General features: G+C 37.3%; 2 protein-coding genes across 3 annotated transcripts in view; one reads left to right on the top strand and one right to left on the bottom strand.

The window, feature by feature from the left end:
- Window positions 1-17,937, top strand: part of LOC135222016 (SLAIN motif-containing protein 2-like) — a 198,619-nt gene extending 180,682 nt beyond the window's left edge. For both annotated transcript variants that reach the window (XM_064260142.1, XM_064260141.1), the window contains one exon: window positions 10,168-17,937. In XM_064260142.1, coding sequence (XP_064116212.1) covers window positions 10,168-10,212 — 45 coding nt within the window. In that variant the 3' untranslated portion in view covers window positions 10,213-17,937. The remainder of the gene's footprint in view (window positions 1-10,167) is intronic.
- A 2,345-nt stretch (window positions 17,938-20,282) lies between these two features.
- The window catches only part of LOC135222017 (tetraspanin-1-like), a 151,893-nt gene continuing 144,765 nt past the window's right edge, over window positions 20,283-27,410 (bottom strand). Inside the window, exons 3-5 of the mRNA XM_064260143.1 lie at window positions 26,133-26,306; window positions 25,724-25,939; window positions 20,283-23,655 (exon numbers count right to left, since the gene is read on the bottom strand). Of these exons, the coding sequence (XP_064116213.1) occupies window positions 23,503-23,655; window positions 25,724-25,939; window positions 26,133-26,306 (543 nt within the window). The 3' untranslated portion in view covers window positions 20,283-23,502. The remainder of the gene's footprint in view (window positions 23,656-25,723; window positions 25,940-26,132; window positions 26,307-27,410) is intronic.

The raw sequence follows: 27,410 nt of genomic DNA, 5'->3' as shown, positions 1-27,410 counted from the left end.
TGGGGGGAGACCCTCCCCGTTCGCTCTTGCTCGGATCACCCCACCCGCTCTTTCTGCTCACCCTGGGACAGGAGCAGCTGCAGAAGAGACAAGAGGAGAGGTGGATCATCGGAAGGGAGATCGTCGTCAGGTGGTTCCTCTAAGAGATCTTCGAGGAGACGCTATCGTTCCAGGAGGAGACACTACGGAGGAGTCGAGGTCGTTCTTTCTCCTCCTCCCCGAATTGTAGGTCCAGATCTCACCATCGTAGCCGGGACCGCAGGGGTCGGAGTAGGAGTGGCTGTCACCAGGACGACTCGCACCATCGACATCATTGCTTGTGGACCTCCCAGTCCCCGGGGTCAGCTCCCAAGTGCACCATGCCCTCGAGGTCCCTTCCCCCCTCCCAGGGGTGTCCCCCTGCGGTCCTGGTGGATCCCATGTTGGTTCCAGTGGCCCCAGCAGCCTCTGCTCCTGCCAACTGGGCTCCTTGTTCAGGACCTTCACTCCCACCCGTCACGCAGGAGGAGCGGCAGGGCTCCCCCTTTGTCTGGGAGGTGGCCCATGACAGCTCCTCCAGTTTGGGGGAGCCCTTCACCCCCGAGGGCGCCTCAGTTAGAAGTAGAAGGCATCGGTTTGGTCTGGCAGCCCACTCCTCCCCCGTCCCTGCAACCGGTGGCGGGGCCGTCCGTTTCAAGAGTAAACTTGGAGGAGGACGCCTTTGTGCTCAACAGCCTGCAAAACTCCCTGGAGGGCCAAGGGGCCACAGACAAAGGCTCGGCATTCCATAGGGTTCTCGGGCTGATCCGGGAGCAGAACGGTCGCCCCCCCCCACTCCAGGAGGTTCTTGACAGTAGATTGCCTTTTCAGGGGGAAGGTGGAGTCCAAACCTTCCCTATCTCTCCCCCAGACCCTCTACTCAGCCGAGGCCCTGGCACAAGTGGAGGAAGTGGTGGCAGGACCCAAGAACTCCCTGAAAGCCCTGGGCTCACTGAAGCTCCTCCCAGCTGCCAAAGCCAGGCAGAGGAAGCTGACCACCCAGCTTCTGACCCAATGGACGAACTGGGTCCTGAGAAAGAGACGCAGTTCTCGCTCACCTCCCGAGGAACTTCCCAGACAGGGAGGCGAAGGCTCTCTGGAATGCTCCAGTGTTGGGCGAATCCCTTTTTCCGGATCGTTTGGTAGAGGAAGCCATCAAACGTTGGAGGAGGGCTAACCAGGATTCCGTCGTCTACAGGGCATCATCCTTAGGCAGGCAGCTAGTGCCAAGACGTAGCTTGGATGCACAGAAGTCGAGACAAAGACCCAGAGTGTGGGGAGGGACCCCCGTGTGTATGTCAGAGCCTTCTGCAGGGGACTGGGGCCATCAGAGAACTCAGCCCTCCTCCAGGACCGCTAAAGCCCCCTTCTCCACTTTTAGAGCCAGATCCGCGCCCTCTCGCAGAGGGAAGGGCGGCCGCTTCCCCAGGAGGAAGAAGGAGGCAAGGCCTCCTTCCCGACTTGACGCCTCGGGTGCGGGACTGGGAGGATCTCGGGGCCGATCCCTGGTCTGTCCGTCCAAGTCCTCAGGGATGGTTACCGAATCCCTTTCCGAGACGGAAAACTTTCCCTGACAGAGGAACCAGACAGTGGAGCATTCATCCCCCAGATCCCCGGTCATGGGAAGGTTCTTCAGCTGGAGGTTCTGTCTCTATTGGAGAAGGGAGCCCTCCAGTAAGTGATCACTCACTCCCCAGGGTTCTTCAGCCGCCTATTCCTGGTGGTGAAGGCCTGGGGCGGGGTGGGGGGGGGGTTGGAGACTGGTAATCGACCTATCCATCCTCAACTCATATGTCCTCAAGACGGAATTCAAGATGGAGACCCCTTGCTCTGTTCTGGCGGCCTTGAGGGAAGGGGACTACATTCTGTCCCTGGACCTCAAGGACACATACTTCCAGATCCCAGTAGTACACCCCTCCAGCAGGAAGTACCTCCTTTTAAGGTGGGAGGGAGCGATGTACCAGTTCAGGACCCTCTGTTTCGGCCTGTTCATGGCACCACAGGTTTTCACAAGGATATTCTCCCTCATGTCTGCCTGGGCCCACAAGAGGGGCATGCGCCTCTTGCGGTACCTGGATGATTGGCTACTCCTTTCCTCCTGAAAGGATCGCTTAAGGGAGCGGAGGGACAATCTCCTGAACCTTTGCTCTTGTCTGGGTATTGTCTTGAACTGAGAGAAGTTAACCTGGAGCCCACCAACAGGATGGTGTAATTGGGAATGGACCTGGGTACAGTAAGACCCAGGGCATTCCCGTCTGAGGAACGGATTTCCAACTTCAAGGATGTAGCGACCCCCTTCCTGACAGACACACCCCAACCAGCTCGAGAATGGCAGAGGCTGATAGGCTACCTTGTCTCCCTGGTGAAGCTAGTAACCCAAAGAAGGCTGAAGATGAGGCCCGTCCAGTGGAACTTGAAGGACGGATGGGCTTCGGACGGGAAGAACCCATGGGAGATGATAGAGCCCTCTCAGTCATTGGCGAAGGCCCTTTACTGGTGGTTAGACGACACGAACCTACGGTGAGGGGTTCTGTTGACAGACGTCCCTCCGGAGATGTTCCTTTTCACAGACACATCGAGGGAGGGCTGGGGAGACCACCTACAGGCAGTAATGCGGGGAGGGGGGGGGGGGGGGTAATGGGGGGGGGGGGGGGGGGGGGGGGGGGGGGGGGATGTGGTTGGAATTAGAGCACAAACTCCATAACAACCTGGAGCTCCTGGCCATCCTCAAAGTGCTCCAAGTTTTCAAAAACAGCCTGAGTAACAAGAGAGTGGCAGTCGTGTGCGACAATGCCACTGTCGTTGTTTACGTAAAAAATCAGGGAGGTCTGAGATCGTGACCCGTGTGCGATCGTTCTGGAGTGGGTGGAGAACGCCAGGATCTCCCTGTCTGCGAGGTTCATTCCTGGGAAAAGGAACGTGATCGCTGATGGACTCGGTAGACAAGGCCAGGTCCTAGGGGCGGAATGGTCCCTACACCTGGCAGTAGCGGGGAACTCCCTCAAAGGCCGGACCTTCTAAGGCAGCCCCACTTCAAGAGGTTCCATGAGGGCCTGGATGCCCTCTGACTTCACGGGTGGAAGCTATCGAGCTGCTCCTGAACAAGAGGGGGTTCTCACGCAGGGTGGCCTCCCGCATGTCGGGATGCCTTATGAAGTCCTCCGCAGTGGTTTACCAAGCGAAGTGGAAGCTCTTCGAGACCTGGTGCAAGGGACAGAACTTGGACCCCCTACGAACCAAGATTCCCCATGTCGTGGAATTCCTAGTCCAACTGAGGGATGACAAGGGGCTCTCCATCGTGGCTATCAAAGGAGTCAGGACGGCCTTGAGCCAGGTCTTTTATCAAAAAGGTGTAGACCTGGGGAATTCAAAGGACATCTCCCTACTTATTAGGGGATTCGAACAGACATGCCCCCCCAGGTCCCTGTCAGTACTTCACTGGGATGTGGCCAGGACTCTGAAAAAGCCCCCCTTCAAGCCACTCAGGGATATCACAGACCGAGAGCTCACACTCAAGACGGTCTTCTTCTTGGCTTTAGCATCGTTCAAGAGGGGGGGGGGGGCTTCATGGCCTCTCCTACCAGGTATCCCACTCAAGGGGTTGGAGAGAACTAACTTTCAAATTCTTGCTGTCCTTTGTAGCCAAGACCCAGACAAGCGGTTCGTGGAGTTCTCCATTCCAGCTCTTCCGAGGTCCAAGGATCCCAAGGACCTGCTCCTCTACCCGGTCAGGGCAGTGAGGAAATATCTTAGCAGAACAAGACTCCGCCCCGGTATTCAAAACCTTTTCGTCTCTACTGGGCTCAAGAAGAGGACCATAGTAAAAAACACCATCTCCTTCTGGTTAAGGGAGACCATCAGGAGGCCCTACGAGGGAGCGGGGCTGGTCCCCCCCGCAAGGCGCGAAGCCCCATGACATCAGGGTTATAGGCACCTCCTTGTCTTTTTCCAAGAATCTGGCAGTCAGCGAGATCCTTTGGGCAGGGGTGTGGAAGAGACAGTCCGCCTTTACAGCCCATGACCTCAAGGATTGTACGAGAAGGTCCCTTGACGCCTTTGAGATAGGGTTGGTGGTGGTGGGCCAGCAGAGGGTCTAGCCTAGCCTAGGGGGGGCCATGCGTCGTATGTATGTGAGTGTGTGTATGAGGTGTGTCCATCCTCCGTATCCTACCCTGCTCCTCTCTCCCCTTTCCCCTCTGGGCTTTCGACGTAATCGCTAAAATTCCTCAATCTTCAGCTGAGTCTATGAGAGGAATATTCAGTTTTACAGACCATTGCTTTACACTCATAAGGTTTATTTCCTCTGTTAACCACCAGTCGGTATTGCCTCCGTACGGCAAGGGGATCCCCACCTCCACCCTAATCTAACGCAGTGGGTCTCCCTCCTCCTTCCTGCCTGAAGGAGGATGACCTCTTCCTGGTAGGGACTCATCCTTCCCTAGATACTCCCGCCTCCTAAGGATTAAGTCTCCTAAGAAAGTAGTTTGGGGTAAGTATACGACGTCAGAACCAATCACAAATTTTAAGTAATTTATATTTTTCTTAGCTGTAGTACTTACCCTGAACTACAAAATTTTTACGCCCACCCTTCCATCCCCGCGCATCTAAGGGTAGGAGCCCTAGGGGCATGGAAAGGACTACAGGTCAGAGGTCGTGATCCTCGACCCTGAGGTATACCTGGCTGGGGTCAGGAGGGAATAACCAGTTTTTTCTGGTCGGTACCGGATTGACATCCAGGATTCTCCTAAGAAAGTAATTCAGGGTAAGTATAACAAGGAAAAATACAAATTACTTAAAATTTGTGATTTATTGTCTAGAAATGAAGATACAGGCAGTCCTCGGTTAATGGCGATCCGGTTTTATGAAAATCAGCGACTTACATCTCCATAACAGGCCAAATTTCAGTTATCGCTGCCATAAGGTGCTGATAATAGAGCTATGGCGCCATAACTTACCTAACAAAGGCACCGTTAACCAGTTATCGGCGTCATTAACCGAAACTTAGTGCCATAAATCACCGAGTTTCGGTTAATGGAAGTTTTCACTTACCAGCACCCAACTGAGAACTGAACCCCTCCGACAATCGGGGACTGTCTTTATAGAGTAGAACCTCAGACTCAGAACTTAATCCATTCCAGAAGGCTGCTCTAGAACTTCACTCTCAATGTGGTTCGGAAGTCACGTAAAGTCGTTGGTCCCGTTGCTGAATAACCACTGGTTCCATGCAACATAAAAACACCTTACAAACAAACAGAACACTGGTCGAAATGCGATTTGTTCAAAATATGAAATGCATATCCCCCTAAAAAATAAAGGGAATTGGGATCATTCGTTCCAGCCAACCCAAAAAGTCCCCCTTTTAAAATTTTTTATTATTACTGTGTTCAAAAGTTAAATTTTGAGTGTAAAGTCATAAAATAAAGTAACGTTTATATGAAGTAAAATTTCAAAAAATTTTGTTACCGTATACAATTTACGAACTGTTTGGTGAAAATGGCGAGTGGCTGGCTGAGATGGGAGACGGGAACCCTTTGATTAAACTGAAATGGTCACAGTAGGCAAAGGTTGATAACAAAATAAATGTTCCAGGGTTACGACGCATGTTCCAGGGTTACGACGCCTACAACGCTCATCTGGCAGATGAAATATGACACCAAAAATGCAAAATAATCAATATTTGAAGGTTTTTTTTTTTTTTTTTTTTTTTTTTTTTTTTTTTTTTTTTTTTGATGAAAAATGCCATAAGAATGCAGTTTACATAGTTTTCAATGCACCCAAAGCATTAAAAGTAAGGTTTTCTTAGGATTTTTGACGATGTTCCGGCTTACGGCACGTCTCAAGAACAGAACCCCCGTCGTAACCTGGGGACTGCCTGTATATTGCATTTGATTTTTTCATGTTTTATCATTGTTAAATTTATTCTGAAATTCCGTTTTATTTTTTTCATGGGAATTGGCACTGCTTTTATGCACATATAGTAATGTTTTTACCATCTCCTCTCCTCTCCTTTCCTCAACAATACTATGATGATGCTTGATAACTTAAAATCATTCATTCATTATTTCTCAAAAATATTAACACTTTCTCCCTCTATCTCAAGTTAGCTGTGTATCACTGCAAAGACGTATGATTTTGTTCATCTTTTATGTTACATTTTATTGTTTCATTTATTTTGTTGAATATGGTTATTATTAAAGTATACTGTCTCACAGAGCACCAAACACTGGCTCCATTAAGACTTTTTATATTTTTTGTTACTTTATTGCATTTGAATTTTATATTTTGTCATTGTTAAATTTATTGTGAAATTCCCATTGTTAAATTTATTGTGAAATTCCCTTTTTTTATATAAATTGTTATGCTTTTACATACATTACACATAATATTGAACCAATTTTCCATCCATCAATGGAACTCCCATCACCCTGAACTTTGAAATGAGTAAAAATATGTACTGCTCTATCATGTCTTCTATAAAGAAATATGGCAAACACAGAGATGTACCACCAACATGCGTTGGGGCACATCAGAAGAAAGGTAGATCACTTATGATCTATACAGATAGATAAAAAAAAAACTGGAGTAGGAGCTTCAGCATTCTCAAAAGATAAATTAGTCAAGATAAGTCTTCCCCCAATATCATCAGTATAGTACACTGCATACGAATACCACTGGACATAATATCTGAGAAGAGAGCAATATCCACCATAATTTTCAGTGACTCAAGAAGTGCTATAGATGCTGTAAACAAGTACAAGCCTCCAAATTACCTTGCACAAGAAATCCAAATAAAAATACATCAACTTATTCAGTCAGGACTATTAATAAAAATATGTCGGATTCCAGTACATGTGGGAATTGAAGGAAACGAAAGAGCAGATACAGCTGCCAAATTAGCTTTCACTATTCCATCAACAATGACACATGCCCCAGTATCAGACTGGGTAACCTCTATCACAGCTTTAATATATCAAGACTGGCAAACAGATTGGACATTATTGCCAACTACGTACTAACAAACTGAGAAATTTAAAAAGAAGTTCATTTATGGATGTCATCATCTCAAAGGGAAAGAGCTAAAAAAGTTATATTAACAAGACTTGTGTAGGCCAGACTAGATTTTCACATGGTTAATTGATGTTAAATCCACGTTCAGACCCAATGAAATGTAGTGCATGCCAAACACCAATGACTGCCCAACACGTATTAGTTGGTTGTCCAATTTGGAACCATCAATGACGTTCATATTTTCGAAGCCAACATTAAAAGGCATTTTTGCTGAAGGCAAAGATTTCTTATTTAATAGAATCAGCATGTACCTAAGTAAAACCAGTTACCTAAATAAAGTTTTTTTTTTTCAGGATTAATTCCTGAAAACCAGCCCGAGAAAAGCCTTTATTAGGCTCAGAGGTCTGGATTAACTAATCCTTTATAATGATGATAATAATAATACTACATACATTACAATAATATTTTAACTTCTTCTCTCCTCAACAATTTCAACACCCCCTCTTTCAATCTCAAGTTAGCTGCACGTGACGCCACCATGGTGTCGTATAATTTTGCATATCTTTTATGCTAAATTTTGTATTGAAATGCTTTATTCTTTTATTTATTTTGTTGAATATCATTAAACTATATATTATAAAGGAAAAATTTTTTAAATTCAGTTTTCATTGTAGGATGCAGTAGGCTATCAAATACGTACAAGTATAAACAAGAGTGTCGGTCGGTTCAAAGTACAAGTATTTGTTTGACAAACGACAAGATTTTTTCGAAAATTTCTTTAGAAAAATGGAATGTTCAACATGAACGTTCAACAAACGAGGTACCACTGTATGTCAACAGTATAAGAAGTTTGGGTGCCCCCTTTTTTGACTGACTATTAGTTCACATAAGGATTTGTATTCTTTTATTCTGCCATGTTTAGAATAATGTTGTCTTGTTTGGTATCCTTCAGTTGACTCTTTGTTACACTGGACAGAAACTTTGGTTATGTTATATTACTTGTCTCAGATGTTTATGAAGCTCATTGTATATTTTATTTTTTAATTTTGTTGTAATTCTGATCATCCTTTGATCAAGTCGCACTTGATATGTAGTTAATTCTAACAGTTTTGCTTTTTGTTTGGTAAGGATCAGTTCTGCACAGCTTAAAGTTTTGTTCCAGCTGTGTCTAAACTATTAATGATCTTCCTAATCTTGTTGAATTGTCTTTTGTCTTAAGAAATTTAAACCTGGGAGGAATGCTTGTTTTGTACAAGCTTACATGAGTCTCATGTACATCTTTATCTTGGTTGCCATAAAAGGTTCTTTACTTCTTTATCTCTTCCCAAACAGGCTTTCCTGATCTGGACTCTTGGGCATTTAGCATCCTGCTTTCCAAGCCTGGTTTAGCTTGGCTGTTGACAAAATATGATTTTTTAGATTATCACTTTTAGTATATTCTTCAGTCATGGAATGCATTTCAAAACACTATGACATTACAATTAAGTAAACATGGAGCTCTTGGTTCTAGTACTAAACCACAGCTGGTAAGAGCCCTACATTCAGCTACCCGAATAGTACAGTACAGTACTTTGTTTTGAAAGTTCTCCTTCACTTTAAGGATTTTAAAATTCCCATTACCAAAGTATGCTGTCTTAAAGAAATTTCATTATCATTAAACTTGAAAAACTTTATTTTAAATTGGGACAGTGCTTCCAATTCATTGAAGAATTATACATTTTTTCTGGTCTTGGTTTTCAAATCTTAAAATTTTAGATTTTGTTAAGATTTGTTTGGTTCTTAGTTTTTGAGTTTTTTTTTCTTTTTTTAAATTCTAATATGATTAAGTTTTATATTCTTGTTCATGGTTTGTAATTGGATATTTTGAGATTGGCTGGAGAAGGAAGTCCCCAATGATCAACTCATTAGCATTTGTTAGCTAGGGAAGCTTTTATTTTCATACTAAATAAGTTTAACAAGACTTTTAAGTTGCATGTGTGGACATTGCTTATAAACTTGGAATTGTGGTAAAGATGAAGAAGTTGGACAATGAAGTGGGTTCATGGTTAAAGACCAATGGAAGGGATGCACAGAAAAGTTTGAAGGCAAAATGATGTGTCATGTCAGACAATGTTTAATACTGTCTGCAGTAGACCACACACGGCACTGTAAGCACTACCCACTAAAGAAAATAAGGGAAAATGGATGGATGCTTTATACCTGGTATATTTTGTTCATCTTAGTAGCTTTCTTCAGTGAATAATTTTTAGATTGTTGGTGAGGACTCTGAATGATTATTGCCTATGTTCAAATCACTTTTTTGCCTAGACATACTCTTGTTATATTACAGTAATCCTCTTAGTATGTTAAGTACAGTGCGCAGTACAGTAGTTTAATGTACATTGTATAACATAGTAATTTACCGTTATACAGTGCATTGTATTTGAATGTTAATGTTTAAGTTTCATGTGGAATATACCAGCTACCTAATAGAGGTTTGTAGCCACGAGTCTGCCTTTCAGTGTTTTTTGTAAACAATAGCAAGCATTTCTCTGCGCTGGTGACAGTACGTAAAGTTGCTTCCTTTTATATTAGTTATAGAATATTTTATAAGAGATATGATCCTCTCCTTTTTCCTTCTAGTAGGTATATAAAGTAGACCTTATGGTAATTTAACAGTTTTTCCCAGACTTTTTCTCCTAATTCTTCCATTGATCACATTGTAAGCGAATGTACTGAATTTTATATTTAGTGCATACTTGAATATTAGCGTATGTATAAAACACATTTTTAACCTGTGCATGAGTAAGTTACAATATCTTTTAGAATTGGATATTTCTTGGGACTGAGATTTAAGGAAGTGTTTGTGGGACTTGGATTTAATGTGTTGAAAGTTAAAAATACAAGTGTGTAATTATATGAATACAGTATGTTAATTTGAAGTATAAATATATAAACAGTAGTTTATTGACAGTGAGTGATTTTTCTTTGCAGTATTATAGTTACAGTACATATGTAGTTATATCGAGGGTTGTCATAACCTGTAACCTGTATGTGTTTTTGGAACTGAAGTGAAGTCCAGGTGAAAATGTTACTGATTTTGGAACTAGGTTTTGGAAGTAATGATGTGGCCCATTCATTTGCTTTCTTGATCCATTTCAGGTCGGGTATAGTACAGCCAAGGTTTCAAGCGGCAATGCAGGATGACTGGAGAGATGGTTGCTTCTAACATATTTTTAGCGGTAGTTGCCTTTTAGAGGTATTTGGGAATTGTAGAAAATACTAGTTATTTACACTGTGGGTGTTATCATAGGTGATAAGATAAATCTCTATTGCCCGATTGAAGGAGACTGCAAAAAGATGCACTATATGAAGTTATTTAAAGAAAATGAGTGTTAATGTTGGTAAATTGGTGCTGTGGCAAGGAGTCATGTTTTGACATACAGGTGCATATGGCTCATATCTCGTAATATCTGCAAGTTGTCATCAGACAAGATTTATCCGTGACTTCTGTGTGATCACTTTATTGGAGGTCCACGTGCAAAATCTTGTTGCTCTGTAATTAGTTGTGCATAATTCTTGTAGTAAGAGAACAGTCTTGCTCAATGTGATGTTGAGTAGTCACATTTGCGTTGAGACTTATTCCTATGGATGATATACCAGTTAAACAATATTCTTCAGAAATTAGAAACAAACCTTCATTGTGGCAACAGTGTGATACCCCCCAGTGGTGTTCTGCCACACATTCCAGTTCTGTCCCTGGTTCCAGTCCAGGTTCTTAGCTACTGACAATAGTGAGGCCTTCCTTCCTTGTATATTTCACATTCCCATCTGAGGGCAATGTGTCAGATTCATATTTCACTCCTTGTGTATGTGGTTTCATGAGTTTTGGGCTCTATACCCATTTTGCTTCTTAATAAGCTTTAAGCAATAAGTATCATTATCCTTTGGACTGCAGGGGCCTACATAGAAAGTCTGCTGTTTGCATATTTATGTATTTAGTGTATACCAAACATTTTAATTCCTTGCAAAATGAAAAACGTTTTTGAAATTAAAAAAAAGAAGAGTTCCATTGTTGATTTTTATGAATAGACATAGCTCTCAAAATGCAACGAGCAAAATTAATACATAACCAGTTTATTGGAATGGAAGTATATTAACTCCATTAAGTACTGAAACCTTCACAAACAGTTGCTAAATTAGTCCCAAAATATGTCTTATCTTTTACTGTCATTCTGGATCGTTTTTATTAGAAGACGACCATGTTAACAGCCAATTGGTTCTCATGGTGCACTAAGACATACAGAATTTAAATTGTATCCATATTGAACCCTCCATAGTTGACTTTTATTAATGATTAAAGGTATGATTCTCAGGAAGATTTTCAATTTATAATTTGATCTTTTAAAGTTTTAGTAGACCAAAAATGAAATTTCATTGAAATGAATAAGGTATTTAATATTGTTTGGGTTAAGTATTTTATAAAAAATTTTAACTTAATTGTGTGCTTTATTTAGCAGTTATCTAGATGGTTCAGTTGTCTAGAGTTCTCTTGCTATACTACTTAGAAAAATCATTGTGGATCATTTCATCTCACCATTGGTGAGATTTAAAGTGAATTTGAAACACAATTAGTGTGAGGCTGTTTTATTATGGTTTTGCTTTTAGCAGGTGTGTTAAGTAGAATTTTGAAACATTTTCTTTCGTTTGTGGTATTTGGCAATTAGTTTCTGATATTGCATGATCTTTTTATTTTGGTTCATTTCGTTTCTATACTCTTTAGTAGTACAAATTGGTTACTTCATATAATTTCTTCATTTATTGGTAAAAAACACTCATTAGTGTCCTCATTTACTATATTTTGTGGGCTAAACCAAATACCTTTCCAGTACAGTTTATCCAGACTAGTTCTCAGATCAGTATTGCTCATGATATGTAATTCTGCTGTAGTATTATGTTGTCTCACGTAATGCTTTGATAGTGTCGTGATCCCCTTCCCATAGTTTACTTCATGTTGGTTGTGAAACTGTTTGCTGTAGGTAACTTTGATCTTTTTTCCTGAATTACATAAAAAGGAACAATAAAATTCCAGTGCTAATGGTAATCGAGGAGGTTTATTCCTAATTCTTCTGTAGCTTAGGTTTTATAAATTCTTGTGTACTGTTGAATAATTCCAAAATGCATTGGTGTTTAATCAGAAGGGTGTTTTCATGCATTCATTGAAGTTTTTCTTGAAATTTTACTACAGTTAATCCAAAAATACGTCCTGATTCCCTCCCATATATAGATAAGAATTGAAAGAGATAGGAAAAAGATACAAATGCAGTATATCACTTCTCTCTTTGGTCCCTTATGCTTATTGCACCCAGCTTAGAGCTTAAGCTTTTAGATGGAATTCAAATCTAGTAATTTCACTATCTTTGGCTACATAGAATTTCATTGAGCCCATAAAGTTGCTTTCATCTGTCATTCAAATACTTGACAGCTTACATTTTTGTGTTTATGTCATGCACTCATTTGTAAGTATCGTTTATGATTCTCTTTTAATTTCTAGTATTTTTCATCCTCCCTTTTGTTTTTAGGCCTTGTACAACTTTTTCTCTCTTTGAGTATTATGTACTAAGAGCTACAGATGTAAGTGATAGCAGGAAATGTTTTTATTTAGAAATTTTGGCCAGATGAATGATGTATGGATATGAATCACTGAAATTTCAGTGTTGGGTGTTCTCAATATTTTCATTACAGGTTGGAATTTGTAAAGTATAGCATGCACTGTCAAGAGACCAAGGTAACAGAATTATGGCTAACCCATTTTATATTACTGTAATGGTTTAGTATTTACATTCCATGTATTATTGTAGTAGGCAATGCATTGTGTCCTGCCTTAATTAGAAAGAGGTCATGAAGTATTTTCCCACTTTATTAGATTTTGTAGCTTGTAAATTTTTTTTGTGTTTTGTAAAAAGGAAATCATAGATCAGTGCATATACCTGTCTATTTTTATAATGAATAATTGTGTGCAGTTGCTACTTCTCAGATTACAATAAGAGTCAAGTAGTTCATTGCTGAACTGTGTTAGCCATTTCAATTTTAGTGCCTCAGAATTTGCATTTCCAGTTTTCAAGTGGGATTAGAGATACCTAATTGTTTTATTTTCACAGAGTTGAATGAACGAGGTTTAAGTGATTGTATTTACTTTGACCATCTTAATGCATTGTAGTTAGAAGAAAATCATTACTACATATAGTCCCATTGGTAACCTGATTTTGAAATGAGTAATATGTTCAGAGCTGTAAAAATATTGAAGATTGATTCAGTTGATACTAGTTTAATTGATATTAGTTCATGCTTTCACCTCAAACTTTTCCTCGTTTAATCTTGCAGAATATATGACTGCTTTTACTAGTTGATTGTTTTGTTTAATTGCTGTTTATGATTGAGCCAGAATTAAAACTTGCATGTGCAATCTTTTATTTCTTAATAGTAAAAATCATGCAGGACATTGTTGAAAAGGGGATTCTGTACTGCTGTCAGTCATATTTAAGTGAAGTATTTCATTAATTAAAATGGTGCTAGTGAATTATATTTTTTTGGTATTCATTTTGCCACTTGATTGGTTCATGTCTTGTTTTATTCATTTCTTTTAAAAATTTTCATAGAATAGTCTGAGAAGAAATGAAATAGATTTTGATTTAATATCCTGCATGCAGAGAACATCTTACTTTTCATCTGAAGAAATGATAATTACAATATTTTATTGTTTATTAAATTATAATTTGATTATATAACATTGGCCAATGTAATGGAACTCATTAAAGTAGAAATCAGGTATCTGAGTAGAAGAATATATGTAAGAAAGTTAAGTGATGTGCTGGTAACATCGGGAGTTAATAAAATGGTTGTTTTTGTTTATGATGCTTTACTGTGATTTTCTGTGTATATGCAAGTACCATTTCTTAATTATTTTGATGTTTTTAACATTTAACAACTTGACCAAAATCACATGAATGCTTTATGCAGGTGTTTCCCTAGGAACTATTAGAAATTAGGTGTGAGACTCTATGGACTATTTTTTTGTCTTTTTCGAGTATTTTTCATTGGCCTTTCATCCTGTAGGTGCCAGTAACAATACTTCAAAGCACGAGTGTTAAATGAGACGAATATGTGCATGTAATAAGGATGATGATGAAAACTGAAATTCTTTTTTGCAGTATAGATTTTTACCATTTGTGCCAGTCATTTCCTTCTTAATCTTATATTGTGTTTGCTAACCATGCAGAAATTTATTCTGCAGGCTACATAAAGTAACTAATAAAATTCATTATCAATCTTTGTCAGTCAACTATTGAATTTTTCAGTAAGGTATTCGATTTTATAAGCCTCCAATACTTCTCAAGAGGATTTCACAAGAAAGATTTGTTACAGAGTTCTGCAGCATGCTTGTATTTACCTCATGTACAGTTAATCAAATTCTGTTAAGCACAGCAAATAATTTCACCAGGACATGGAGAGTATATGACACAAATGTCGAGAAGGCTGAACGTAAGCAGTTAAAAAGTTTACTCCCTTAACTGAGGGAATGAAAAGACATCTCCCATGCACGAATAATAACGTGTAGCTAGGTTATTTTATGTACTTGTAGAATAAATATTTTCATTGAGACTTGAGTGTTGGCTTTGTCTCATGCAAGCTGTGTGCATGGAAGGGAACTTCATTGTACACTAAAATAGTGACGAATTCATCTCTAAGTGCCAAGCATATCTGACTTACCGACCTTTGCTTGTACTAAGCATAGTACAAGGGTAAATGCATTTCTTGATCATATTGTGTGTTTTTAAAGTCTTAAGAGATATTTATTATCTTCAAAGGCAAACCATTTCATGTATTATACATTGGCTGTATAAAAATATTGGATATTAGAAAGTACAATGTTGTAAATATATTTGTGCCTTAGATAAAATTGTTATTAAATGCAATTACAATCACTTTCAGTATATCAAATACGTGGATGCTATTTGATCCAATACGTTCAAGTAAATATTAGAATGTTTGGCTATCTGAACGGTATGATGCCATGGGAAAGGCTGCTTTTTATGGGAACTGCCATTGCATTGCAAAACAATAGATTTTTCATGTATGAAAAAGAATATTGAATTGCTTTATAAATCATCATGTAAAAGTTTACGGTACTGTAGTTTGGGATATGGATGTACAGAATGATTTAAGGAAAATTATTCATAGTGTAAGAAATACTGCTGGAAGGGGACAGAAATATTAATATTTCTGTTTTAGAGGTGGAAAAGGTGTGCAAACTGGTTGTTTTAAGTTAAATATTATTTAATTCTTTTACATAGAGTACAGATATTTTCCCAAAGGAAATTCAACGAGTTGTAATCCTTTCTTTAATTTGAGTTGTACATTATTACTTGGTGCTTAAATCTATAGTATAAGTAGTTTTCAATCGCTCATTGAAACTGTTGAGATATTTACATGTTCCATGTGAAAAAAGGAAAATGAAACTAGCATGTCAATACTATTTTTTTTTACCAAACTGTGTCAAATAGATTTTTATTGCCTTGCACTGTTTGACGAAACTTACGCCAATAGTGAAAATGACTTCATGCCTTAATTTTGAGTTGATCACTTATTGTAGTTTTTACTTCTTTTATATTAACATCATTTTTCTGGTAAGCATTTTCTCAACATTACTGTCTTTTTATCATTTATATACACAAACGAATGTTTAAAATGTTAGACAATAACTTGAGAACTTCAAGAAGTTAAAGAATTACTTATTATATGGTGCTTTACATATCTCTGTACATTTCATACTATTGTTTGTTTGTGATCCTGAAGCTATTTGTTCCTAAGAGGTGACTGACTTTCTGATATGCATCTCTTATGTTTCATTAAAGATTTTGTCACCATGCAAAGTAAACTAGCTGTTATCTTGTATGAAAGTTATCTTGTAGTTGATATGTAAGGTATATTTTTTTCTTTTACTTGTCAGGGGAACTTTATTGTAAAAGAATGTTGGAAAGTAATAACATAGCAGTTGTTTTATTGTTGTCAGTTTGTAGTTTTTCTCTGAAGTCAGTGGCCTTGTCAAATGTTCATTTGTAATAATTTAACCAAATGACTATTTGAGAAGTATGGATAACTTTGTGGTAAATGTAAACCACATGTGTTCATTGCATTAAATTGTATTGTTTACTACCATTTATGGTGGAGTTATCATTGATTAGGCTTTAGTCCACTTTGGTCTTTTGTACATGTACAATACAATAACTCAATAAATTATTTTTAATGAAAATAGCCTGGTTGAAGTGCCAAGTAACAGTGATAATTTGGCAGATCACTTATTAATCTATTATGTAATAATTGTAAAGAACTTTTCACAGAAAGAGAGCTTAAGTTTGCACAAATACTTTTTCACCTCTATTAACATTCCCTAGGACTTAGTGGATTCCTCAAAATTGTTTTCAAGTTGTAATTTTTCCAGCTGTACCCTTTTATATAATAATAATAGGTGTGTCAGTGAAGACATACCATACTTGAGCCTTAGCTAAGATTATTCTTGGTAGCTATATATTTACTGTGAGATCAAATGTTTAAGTACATAGAGAAGCAAATGTTTTGACTGTGATTCAGGATCACCTGTATTAAGAATTATTCATTCACTACTGGAGATGGTGCTGGAGGGTAAGGGAACAAATGAATCTGTTTACTCTATAATGTAAATAATATATATTACAGTTTTTATATGACTTTGCTTTGTTTGTTTGGTTTTATAACATTTCAAGCAATTATTTCTACAGTAGTTTTTACTTGGTGCCCAAAAATAATGGAGTGTAATAGAAACATTGTCATATTCTTCACATTGATCTCAGAGTTTCAAATTTGCACCTTCCTTGTCCAATTAGCATCTAGTCTTCCTTGAGCATGAATGAAAATGTCTTTTAAAAACATGCTGTATTAGGTGATTTTATATTTTCAGGTAGTTATATATACCAGTATAAATGTATACAGTACATAAAAATGTTTCAATTTCTTAAATCTGCTGAACTGGTAAGATTCTGTGCACTTAAAAGGCAATGATGTGCAATATTATATAATTGATTATAACTTTTTCTTTGCCATTTCCCCTTTAATGGCACGATGTAGTTCTTGAAAATATATTTGAGCAAATTTTATACCCTTACCCACAAGCATATACTATATGTAGAAAAAATTTAGTGCCTCCAGTATATAAATATGGCTCACACCCATAACCCTTGTTTAGATTACTATTACAATTCCTAGTCGTAAAAGGTTGAAGGTTTTTCCTACTGTATATATCCTCGAGGTTACAGAACTAGGCCCTCCTATAATAATTAAATATACCTCGTGTATAACTTATCTGCACTGTTAGGTGTAAGAACTCAATTTTTTAAATTACATTTTCTTCCAATTAATGAATAGTTCATAAGAGTCCTGAGCATGTGATGAAACTTATGTACATTTAAAAGTATAGCTTTTTTTAATACAAAGGGAATTTGTCACCAAAGAACATTATTATTACTTAAAAAAAAAGTATGGGTTGTGCTGTACCCTTCACTTATTCTGTTTTTAAGAGAATGGTGGAAGAGTTCCCTTACCTCCCACAGTTACCCAATTGAAAAGTGGAAAAATTAGATATTGCTAATTTATTCTGTCATGTAAAGCTACTTTTTATAGTAATAACAAGGAACTGCTTGAATTGTAAAGCAGAACATTTGGGGTGAATAATTTTGGTTATTTATTTACATGTAATTTAGCAATTAAACTACAAATTTCATTGGAAATTTGCTTTCTGCATCCTAATTTTTTAGTTTTATCAATTATGACTGCTTTGCATATAGTTTATGATCTTCAGGTAGAAGACATGTTATTTTTAATAAAAGGAAATCCATATTTTGTTTTTCATTGAACTTCCAGTTTAAGGAATGACTACAAGCTCTTCATTAGCACAGCTAACTCCACTGAAGAGACTAGACCTTTCAGTTTAAATACCGTATATTTCGGCGTATAAGTCGACCCCCCAATTCTGAGTAAATTTGTATGATTTTAACTAATATCTGGTATATTAGTCGACCTATAAAATGTGAGGCCAACCGTACGCTCAAAATAAGCAGCAGGGTAAAACGTATATAAAATAACCTGAATGTAATTACGGTACATATGTTGCTCTACTTACCATAAGAAATACAGGAAATATACTCGGTATATTAACAAATCTCTGTAATATATTAAAGATGAATACCGGCAAATATGATTAGAAATGACAAAACGAAAGATACGTTACTCGGGTGTAATGTAAACAAACAAAGCGCTAACGCACGCTGCATAACAGCCTACGTATAGTATATGTATGTACAAACTGCAACTCAAGTTAATATTTTGATTGGGTTGTTAAAACGACGTCCCGGTATTTTATTATGTTGGAAAATTCCTTGACCATTGGTTCTTCTATGTCATAAACAGGCTCATTTGAGGGAAAACGAACCTGCAGTTGATTCACCAGATTTAAACTCGGATCCTTATGCTGAAACCGTGAATGATAATTTGTTTGATGAATTGTTTAATTCAAGTGACGATGACTCGAGTAATTTTGAAGGATTTTAAATACATATTTACTATTACATACAAATTTTTTTTATTTCATAAAGTGATAAATAAAGATTTCATACCATAAGTGTTTTTGAACAATACCCCGGTAAATAAAAAACTGTCAGAGTGAACGCATCCTGTCAATTACTGTACTACAAATGGCTACGCAATGTTTACGCTTGCTGTGCGATTAGGGTTTCTTCAAGTTACTTAGATTTTTTTCATTTTATTTAAGGTAATGGATGTTCTAATGTATTATTATTGTCGTATTACAGTGTGAAATGTTTTTAATACTGGTATTTACATACATAGTTACCTCAACAAGGCTGTCATTGTTAATAGCCAACTGTAAAGCCTGGATTCCTGTACCGATATGCCAAAATAATAAAGATTCACTTTTTGTTACTGTTAGATAAGTCGACCCCCTAATTTTGGCATGATTTTTGGGGGCTAAAGGGTCGACTTATACGCCGAAATATACGGTACTTTTAATGGAGCAGAGCGATGGCTTTCACTGCAGCTACTGAAAGGAGCCCGTCTCTCTCCACCATGTGTAAAGGTTCAGGGAGTGTACTACCTGATAGTACCAGTGAAGATGTGGCTGACAAGAAGGGCGAGCCACAAGGTCATTGAGAAGCCACCATGGTCATCTGAAGACCTGGGGTGACTAACACTGTTTCATCACCCTGCAGAGAAGTCTGAAGGGTGGAAATGAGGGTGTGTGAGAACCACTCCATCCCTACTACCTGTCCCTGACAAATTAGTTAATACCTCCTACCTGGAATGTATCTTGCAGATAACAAACAGCACAAAACACGGCAGATTCATACATCTGCATTGCCAACTGACAGGCTTGGGGATAATGTCCGCCTGTTTGCTGACCTGACACAACAGTTGTTATTGTCCCTCATCAGTACTACCAAGTGACTAAAAAAAAAAAACTGCTCATGGAACGCTAGCTACACTGCCTGCATTTCTGTGACATCCATGTGCAGACAAGATACGTCTAAAATGAACCTTCTTCGGTGTGTGCTCCACCCCTCCTTCAATGAGCCTGAAAACAGGAGCATTTTTAGAGGCAGAGTACAACTGAAGTCCCTTCAAAACGAGCATTTTTAGAGCGGCAGGTACAACTGAATGCCCTTCAAAGGGGTTTCTGTCACCCAACCATGATGCCAAAATCCTCTTCTACGTTCAAACTCTGGGACAAGGTAAGGAGAATCCTGAGAGATTATCCAGTGCACCTTCAGTTGCCACTGAAGCAAGTACAAATGGCAGATAGCCAAGGACCACTTGTCACAACCAAGCTGGAATAAAAACAAAAAAGGCCAAACAAACATTAGAATATGGATGTATATCAACTACACAGAAGGGCAATACATGTCCTTCATTCATAGCTGATAAAAGAAGAGTGCAGGGACAGGTTTTGAGTGTGGGATGCTCCCCAACCACCACCTGTTAACGACCTGGTTTAACTACCTTTTTACCAAGTTTTTTACCAATTCCCTGAAAGACACTATATAAAAGGCAATCATTTGTATAGTCATCAGAATGTATCACTGTGGAGAGAAAAATTCAATGATAGATGAAAGTAATCACCAACTCATTAGTAACTTTTCACTTTAAATAAATATGATGTAATAACAATCTTTGTCAATTTGAGGTTATTTATTCTAGCATGATTACAAACAAATTTGGAAGTTTTCACAAGATGATGAGTAGACGTCACAAAAATCTTGACATGGGAGTAGCAATGAAATCAGTGCTGACCTAAGATTTATATCCGTAACCAGTGAATAATGTGTTTTAGTAAGTAAGCCCTGCATTAGCACAATCAACAATGTGTAGCAAATCTGGCTGATGAGTTGCACTATTGCATGGACTGAGTTTTGGGTCAGCACTGTTAAGGGTATTCAGCACGAGCATATAGCACCAAGTTGTGCTTTACTGTTGAAAAAAAAATTACTGATATGTCGTTCATTTTATTTACTTTATTTTTCTTGGAGTAGCACATATAATGTATATGTGAAGGATTTACTTCAATTCTTCTTATTGTCATTAAACTGGAGGACAAATGATACTGAAAATGGTGTTTGTTAAATCTGTTTAACACAGCTTTGTACAATGGGATGTCTACAATAAGAAGCACTAGAGGAATGGTTCAAGTCCTGTTAATCATGGCTAATATGTAAATTAACGTTACCAAATACGTATGTCGCCGCCACGACAAATGTCATCAAATTTGGTGAATTAGACATCATATCTTTATCCCAAGACATCAGTAGTTTTCTTCAACAACCATATTCAATTTCATATGAGGTAAAGAATCACAATTCCTATCACTTGGTTCCTACATGCTGTGTGGCAATTTGATGCACAAATTTTTATGTACAAAGGAGAGGTGCATCCTGGAATAACTGTCAAGACTAAAGAGAAAACTAGAATGGCAAATGCTATATCACCTCATCCAAAAAAGTTTATCTAAAATTATGGCCCAAGCTAAATATGGAATTTAAATACATCTAAAGGAAAACTAATGAATATATTCTTTGTACAAACTTGAACATGAAATGTTGGTAATCTTAATAATTTACCAAGATCTACAAAAATAAAAGTAAATGCAAAATGCCTATAACCTTTTTGCTTGTGTAATGAATGTCAGCACTTCAAAATCATTTTGAAACTAATGAAAAAAAAATACTTCCAAGATGCACAGTTTCATAATAATAGGTTCATATTCCTAATTTTAGGATATTCAGAAAATACAGGAATATTAGACTACTAACTTACATTCTAACAGAAATTTGTTGCACAAAAAATTTCAACATTTCACAAAAAATGAAAAAAGAATCATATGTACTTAAAATAAATTATAAAAATCTGAGTTTTGAATATTCAACAGCATTGGCACTAAATACCTTACAAAGGAGACAAATTCTAAAATTAAATAATAGAAACAGACATCCATGTGGTAAGGGAACACTTTCAAAAAAACATCAATTACCAGACTTCTGCCTCTGACACAGTATGTGATGGAGAAAAAAATTCTTTCCATACATAATGAACAACTTTTGTTTTTTGCATTTCTTTTTAATTCAATAAATACATAAATGTGTGTATACTTATCACTGACCTCAAACTGGAGCTAAGGCATAAACAGGTATAAATATTTCCTGCACTCTGTTATTCACTCACTTCAAACATCTACTATACACAAAATAAATGTAGTATTATATGCTGATACATAGCAGTTACCAGAACCATAATGTGCATAAAATTTTGTTAACATCTGTGAACACTTGAGATAAATGCACAGCAATTTCAACACGATACCAAAAGGTTATGATATGCGATGTAAACTTCTGTGCAGACACATACAGCAAAGATGCTCTGTTTTATAAGGAGCAATAAGACATCACCAGTATATATGTACAATAAGTTAAAGTATACTATATATTACAAATTTATAAAGTTAGTATACAATTAAACTATGCATTTCCATATACACTGAAGAAGCATATATTGCATATACTTTATACTGGATGTGTAAATGCACACTGCATATCATATGCTCATTTCACTTTCATTAATTCCATGCTTCTAAAGGAATGTGATGGTTATTTATCATCTTGGTAGAGGGGGAAACTATTCCTTAGTGTGTTTGTGTTATATTTACAGTGAAGTCAAGTTCAGAAATACCAGCCGCAGCTACAGCAACAACCGTCACCCCACAACACTGCTACAGATCTATGGGGTTGTACATTACAACTTCAAAGGTATATTGAAATGATTCATAGCCAAACAAACAAACAAAAATAAGACTTTGGTTCTTGTGTGACTGCCTCAAGAGAGAGAAAGAGAGAAAACAAGCTAAAGTAAAAAAATGCTTAAGAATATCTTTTATATTTTTCTATCAATTTTGATTTGCCAGTCATGTTATAATCACAATATGACTTACAAGTTCTCAACTCTAAAATGGATACAAGTACTGTTATTCGTTTAGCTTTACTTGTATCAAAATGAGAACAGAAATGTGTGAAATGCATACACCCATTTCCCTGATTGAACACACCGTCAGGTCAACACCAATCTATCCACTGACTTGTAACTATCATGCTGGTCCCAATAACATGCTGTACAAAACTACTTTACTCATGAAGCGCCAGTGTAAGCACTTATCATTTTCTTTATATCTAACAGAAGGAGAGTATTAACAAGAGATCATAAAAATAATGCAACCAAATATGCATGTTACGCAGAAATAGATATCAAAGTAGTAAACACTTCATAAAAAAACCTCATTTGCTGCTTCTTTTTAAATCAATCCTTGAATTCATTAAATACAAAAATAGGCTTTTGTTGTCTGCTAAATCTACCCCTGTACTGTATTTTCTATCTTCTAAGAGAACGCTGTTATTTGCTCACAATCCAAGTACTAGTACAGTCATCATTGAATACGTATGAACTTCTCTTCCGGCACCATTCCATAAATGCAAAAATGAAATCAAATTTAGTATGTCCTAGTATTATAAACTTTGGTTTCTTTTAAGCATGTGTATCAGGTTGTGAAATATGAGCTACTATAACTTATAAGGAATACAGTATCTACGCCTTACTTTTCAGGAATTCAACCACAAATTTCAAGAATAAAAAAGTATTTAAGTATATACCTTTCTGTGCAGCTCTCTTCCCCTACTTTGCTAAATACTTGTATACTAATTCTATCTTCATAGAAGTTTACTTTCTGAACTAAGCATCAGAAAAATTGAGTCAATGTACAGGTGGAAACCCAAGCAATCCCTCTCAAACAGTAGGATCGTCATCTTCACTCTCCATCCCCAGGTCATATATTGGGGAGCTGTTTTCCTCCTAGGCCTTTACGTGGTCAATGCGACGGACAGTGCAGCACAGGACCATAGAGAAGATCATGGCAAGAACTTCAATGAGTACTATAGCTGCAATAATTCCAAGGACCTCATAGCTGTGTTTGTGGATCATTTGTATCATCTTCTTTGCACAACCCTGTAATTACAACAAAATATGAACATTCAAGATACTATCACAGTAACTGTAATAAAATATGTTGAAAGCCAAGATCTTATTTCTTTGCTTAAATTACAGCAGATACTTATTAATAAAAAAAAATTAATATGAAATCCACCTTCATATGACTACAGTGTTTACTACTACGTACAGTATAATGCATAAAACAATATTTCATGCATTGATGTAAGGTAGTGCAACTGTACCTTATAATTATGAAAGTTGGGAAACTCCCAAATTGGATTACTGAATTACAGACCATGTTAAGGATCAAATGGCCTTTGATCTGCTATCAACACATGATAGGGAAATGATGGATTTAAGATTAAATAATTGTAGGTCAGCAATGGAATAAAAAAAAAATTCCAAACCACAAATTTGCTCACTTTAAATTCATAAAAAAGCTACAAGAAAATTCTGCAATTGATTATGAGCTATCACATTTGCAAAAATGAATAGCATTGGGTTACATGCACATACAACTCATATGTTGCACTATACTATAACAAACTGACTGCCCTTCAAGCCAAGATGATTAAGTAATTTTATCTTAGAAGTATACATCACCTTGCACTATAAATAGAATAAATTACAAGTGAGAAATTAGCAATAGGCAATTACATAACCCAGACAAAATAATAACTATAGAAAAATAAGGAAAATTACCTTTTTTTCAATTTTTCTCAAACCACTTCGGAATTTAAAGATTAAATCCCGAAACTGTTCAGTGCTCTATTACTCAATACTAATGAACTCTCCATACTTCAGATAACATTGGTTATAATGTTTTCTAAAAAATAAACACTACATATTGCAAGAGTTCATCAATATGGATAACAGCATGAACTTAATGGTAATGTCCCCGTTTCTGACGAAAGAAGACTGGTAAACATTCCAGTCTATAAGGAAAAGTAACCAGAAGAGTTTACAAAGAAATTTGTGTCTGTATGATGCATATAAAAAATCTTACCATGGGAAATATTTTTTAAAAGATTTTGAGTCTGGTTTTCATCATAATAAATAAGTACCAAAGAATTGCTGTTGAAAGGCAGGGAAGGCCACACCTTGAAGGTCTAGACAATATGATGAGCACAAGATTTTTGAGGCATTCAAATTAGATGGACAGTACATAAAATGAGTAGCCATGAAATTTCACGACCAAGGCTAGCATGAGAGCCTTTGGCACTGTGCCTCAACAACTAAAAGTTAAGCAAGTCTAGTCATATACCTCAATTTATGTTTTATTCTTTACTTTTAGGACAAAAAGCTGTAGTAATTTATAACCACCAGTTACATTTAAATAGCTTTACTCTAAAGAACAACAAGTAACTTTGTTCTTGACGTTCGTTTGGTTTAAGATCAGTAAACATTTATGTTCTTCAAAGCAAGCCACTGGATGGATGTATATAGCTATCATCCACCACAATGGCTGCTTTTCTAATGTAATTAATTAATAACAATTGGTGTGTAAAAACAGATTGGTCAATTTTTCATGCCAATAAACTACCTGTTGGTATAAACTAAAACCACCATATGAGGTGATGAGACCATACGTATGTCAAAAGAATGACTTCCCTTGCATAGAATTAATATATACAACTAGGTTCGCTGCCTATCATGAAGAGAAATCTACAAGTTATAAACATTTAAAAATCTACAAGTTATAACCATTTAATACAATAATAAAAATTAAGAGACCACAACAGAAACAGAAAAATCTGTAGATAACAAGTAAAGCATTTACTATGTACATTTACTTAGAAACACAAATACAAATACATGTATTTCATGTAAGAATGACTCCCTATAAATATTAAAAAATTAAGGTTATTGACAAAAGAAAAAAACAACTGATCAATGAATATTGTAAAAAGATAAACCTTCTTACCAGAGCTTAAGAAAGAGCTGTCTTTTAAAATAACTACTATAAATTTTGAAGTTTACACTGTATAATGTTTTCACATCATTTTTATATGGGGAAACCATTCAAAATACTTTGTAAACAAATTCATTGCGAGGAAAAGTTAAACGGATTTCCTCGTCTTACCTCAGAATGGATGGTACCAAGGATAGGGCCTGCTAAAGGAACTTCACGATTCAACTCGCACGCACTCTCGTCTTCGCTCACACAACATGAAGGAGGCACCTTGTAAGTTCCCAGCACTGCAGCGACTCCAATTTCCATGCCAGCTCCTTTCTCGTCAGCTCCATTGTAACGGGATTCGGCCCAGTCACTAGGACTAATTGAGCCACAGCACTTAAGCTGTAATGCACAAAGAAACGATTACCAAAGCTGTAATGAATGAATAAAAGGATCCCCAAATTTTCTTTCTGACATATGACACCAATTAATTATGCTCAAAGAAAATTTTCTTATGTAAATCCACTGCCATACTGCAAGGACTAAGAGAGTGGCTGATCTTTTGTACATGATAAGCATTGCCTTGTTCACTTACCTCCTTCTGGATAACATCAAAGGCGGTAGTTTTCAATTCGGCAAATCCATAATCGTGTTGAATAGAACTGGCGAGCGAACTCTCTGCCAGACTTGTGAATCGTCCTTCATTCGACTTCAGCCAGATTCCAGCAGCAATCTGACCAGCAAACATAACCAATACCAGAGCGAAGAACTGTTGGTGAAAAGATTTTTTCTATGTAGTAGAACTATGACAAAGTTATTGAACCTGATGATAGAATAAAAATATGTACAGTATCATTATAATGACGCAGTTCTGCAGCAGTGAAGAGCAGCAAAAATGTTGCTCATGGAATTTCCTTTCATGGAAGCACATGACTGAGAAGCAAAACTGTAATTCACCTCAGTAGGCATGCTCATCTGCTAAAGAGGTCAAGTCCTTCCACAACAACCCTTTATTACACACACACACACACTGGATCCACAGTATTAACCCTTCTGTGCATAATTGAGTAACATGATAGGGTTTGTTTTATATTTCATATACCTCACCTTACTTTTAAACTCTTAGTTTCGCAAGTCAAGTATGTGTAATTATCTTTACCCTTATGATTAAAGTTCTTACTAGAGTGTACTGTACAGGCATAATGCATGTACCTTCTAGACACTATTCAACTGAGGTCATTCCTTTCAAAAGTGAAGCATGAGTTTGGCTACCCGGTACGTACGTACTAGGAAATTCGGAGATCTTTGGTAGAATTTCATTAGAAGGAATTTTGTTTCACTGAGAATGTGCTATGATATCCTATCAGCAGCCATTTGTAGTACGTATATCTTAAAATAAAACTGTTGATTTACTTTCTCCAACTACAGTATATAGCACGAATTACTGTCACCATACGCCATTTGGATTCTGGCGATGCCGAAGCGTGATTCAAATAGTATACATCTTTTTGTTTTCTTTTTATTAATAAAGCTTGGTTTAAGAATGAAGCTTATCTTTATGTATATTAATAAATTCTAAAACGTTTAGCAGCCTCTACATTATTCGTTCCTTCAGCCGCAATTACAACCTTCTCTCTCTCTCTCTCTCTCTCTCTCTCCTCTCGGTCTACCCCTCTCTCTCTCTCTCTCTCTCTCTCTCTCTCTCTCTCTCTCTCTCTCTCTCTCTCTCTCTCTCTCTCTCTCAAATTATTTTTGCATTTTTATTTGTAGTGTAGTAAAACATACATTCGGAAAAAATTTTCTTTGTTAGGTGAAACTTACTCTCACTATCTATAAAATCATTATTCTCTCTCTCTCTCTCTCTCTCTCTCTC

The sequence above is a fragment of the Macrobrachium nipponense genome, chromosome 3 (genome assembly GCF_015104395.2).
Source record: "Macrobrachium nipponense isolate FS-2020 chromosome 3, ASM1510439v2, whole genome shotgun sequence".
NCBI lineage: Eukaryota > Metazoa > Arthropoda > Malacostraca > Decapoda > Palaemonidae > Macrobrachium > Macrobrachium nipponense.
The sequence above is the reverse complement of the archived record's forward strand: the minus strand, read 5'-3'. Positions and strand labels throughout refer to the sequence as shown.